We start from the raw sequence: 2,795 nt of genomic DNA, 5'->3' as shown, positions 1-2,795 counted from the left end.
CACAAGCCTACAGTCACTTAGCCACATGCCTACAGTGTTGATAGCTGACATTCTGTAAGGGATTGTCCGCCCTGGACAAAAGTTGACAAATATTATATTTGCCTATATATGCATGTATAAATGATATAAATTTCGCTTGTTATCGGAAAAGAATTGTGTATCGAAATAATAGGATGGTGGAATGAATGTGCGCTTCAAAATTCTTCGAAAGTCTTACTTACATATACATACACACACACATACATACACACAGACAGATACATACATATGTCTATGTGTGTATGTATGCACGTATGTATTGTATGTATGTATGTATGTATGTATGTATGTATGTATGTATGTATGTATGTATGTAAATAAAACGATTAACCGCGAGTGTAACACCAAAAAATGTAGTCCTCAATATCATTGAAACTGAAATAAAGATCATATCTAATATATTATACAGACAAGGAATTCTTATGCGCACCACTCGGAGTATCCCGGCAAGCCACAGGTATTAATTATCCTATATCCAATCGGTAACCAACGTGCGTGCCACTCTTCATCAGCCGGTGTGTGAACCTGTTGCCAAGTAATGGACGGTGGCTTGTGCCTCGATTACCGTTCAGGAAGCAAATAACATAGTACACGTGGCTTGCCGGGTTACTCCGATTAATGTATGTCAATGTTACATGTTGTATAACATATATGTTTATGCGCTTTTTATGTGTGTATGTGTGTGTTTTCTCTCTCTCTCTTTCCCCCTCTCATTCCTTAGTCCCTCTGATTTGTTTACCCTCTCTCCTATTCCTTAGTCTCCCTGCCTTCTTCAACTCTTTCCCTTTCCAACCACGTGATCGCTGTCCGGCTAAGGCATTGTCGTCCTTTTCCGACCAGCTACCTTTAAGGCTGATCACGTTTGTCTGTCCTCCCACCCAGTCTGTTAAGATTTTTCATTTTTCTTTTCGGCCAGCTTTCTACTTCTTATTATTTATTAGTTATAATTGTACAATTATTTCCCTTTGTTGTATAGCCGAAAGGCGCTTGTCCATTATATATGTATAATTCTTTTTCTGCTGCATTTGCATTATTATTTCATAACGTTACGTTCGTCCGATATTCGAAAGACCCTTTCTGTTGTTTATTTATTTGTATTCGTATATGTACAATTGTTTTCCCTTCTATTGTATAGCCGAAAGGCGTTGTTGTACGTCTTTAATTCTAGCTTCCCTGTTTTTGTTTCCGTTTTTGTAAACATTCGTTTTCCTTTCCCAGAGGCTTAATGCTTTTAACTTAAGTCCCTGGCACTCGCCGGATTCGAGTAGTCTAAGATATAAATGAGTGCGAAACTACAAGGACTTTCTGGAGACCGACTGAGAAGGAAATCGGCTGCGAATGATCCCTGTATCTTGTTTTTGTTCTGTTTGCCGTTTGTTGTGTTACTGCCTGTTTTTTCGCATGTTGTGTTTTGTTGATTTCTGCTTCTGCTCTTTCTGTCCTATCTTTGATTTATTCATATAGCACGCCGTACAACCTGTTGTTTGCTTTGTTAGTATATACATGCACACACACACACACACACACACACACACACACACACACACACACACACACACACACACACACACACACGCACGCACACACACACACACACACACACACACACACAGCGTTTCAAGCGAAGCATGAGAAGTGCTCGAGACTGTCTTCAAAATAGACCAGACTGAGAAATCCAACGGCTTGAGATCGGGGCTTCTTGAGGGCTATACATTCTTGCCTATGAACGACAATGTTTTTCTGAATCCAGCGTTGTGTCTGTGTGGAGCTAGGAGATGGTGCCGACTCTTGTTGGAGACTCCAAGGTGCGCCATGATAGTGCTCATTTGGTCATGAAAGCAGTTTAGCTTCCAGAATGTCGCTAATTCATCGCTAGGTGTTAATTTTAACAGCCGAGAGCACAAAAATGAGGGGAGACTTTCCAGTGGATTTTGACGTCAATTTACGAGTCTACTCTCGACGGAGCTAGATATACTCCAAAGTCGGTCATTCTGGTAGTTTACTGTCCGTTGTTCGTTCTTTTCATCAGTGAACAACAGGTCGGACAACGTGCCTTTAGCAATCTGACGCAGGATAAGACGACTTTCTTCCTGTCTCATGGCCTTATAAACTTGCATGAGCTCATGACGGTGGATCATCTTGTAGGGTTGACTCCCGAGACGCTCCTTCAGTACTCGACACATTGATCTTCGGCTTATTTTTACTGTGACAGCCAGTTTTCTGACAGAACAACGAGGATTTCGCCGTATCTTTTCTCTGGCACTTTTGATAAGCTGAGGTGTCAGTACACTTTTTTTTCGGCCACGTCCAAGTCGACCAGCATTGGAGCCATTCTCTTGAAATTTTTTGACAATTTTCCAGACTGTCATTCGATTAATTTTAAGCATTTTTGCTGTAGCTGTGTTACTTTCGCCTCCTTTGTGGAGGATTATGATTGTATTTCCGTCTATAACCATTATCTGATTTATAAATCTGAATTTATTTAGTCTGAAACAAGAAGAAGTTACACTAAGCTATTATAATGGGTATAATTTTCATATCTTATCACGTTTATTAATAGTTAATAATGCCCGAAACTTTAGTTGCCTTAATTTCGGGACACTCTGTACATGTGGTTCGTTACATACAGAGAGTCACATGTTTTGCTCTGTCTGAGCTTTTCAAAGAAATCAGGTATTTGGTTCTATTGATGGAACTTATATCAGAGACTAATGTGAGAGTACTAAACTCATTGATATTTTTAATGTAGATAACTG

General features: G+C 39.9%; 1 protein-coding gene across 1 annotated transcript; it reads right to left on the bottom strand.

Moving 5' to 3' along the window:
- Positions 1 to 1,976: 1,976 nt before the first annotated feature.
- On the bottom strand, positions 1,977 to 2,495 carry LOC106868490 (uncharacterized). Its single transcript, XM_014913793.1, has one exon. The coding sequence runs from the start codon at positions 2,493 to 2,495 to the stop codon at positions 1,977 to 1,979; it is 519 nt and encodes a 172-aa protein (XP_014769279.1).
- Between the last annotated feature and the right edge of the window lie 300 nt (positions 2,496 to 2,795).

Source organism: Octopus bimaculoides, chromosome 11 (assembly GCF_046866305.1).
Source record: "Octopus bimaculoides isolate indiv1 chromosome 11, ASM4686630v1, whole genome shotgun sequence".
Classification (NCBI taxonomy): Eukaryota; Metazoa; Mollusca; class Cephalopoda; order Octopoda; family Octopodidae; genus Octopus; species Octopus bimaculoides.
The sequence above is the reverse complement of the archived record's forward strand: the minus strand, read 5'-3'. Positions and strand labels throughout refer to the sequence as shown.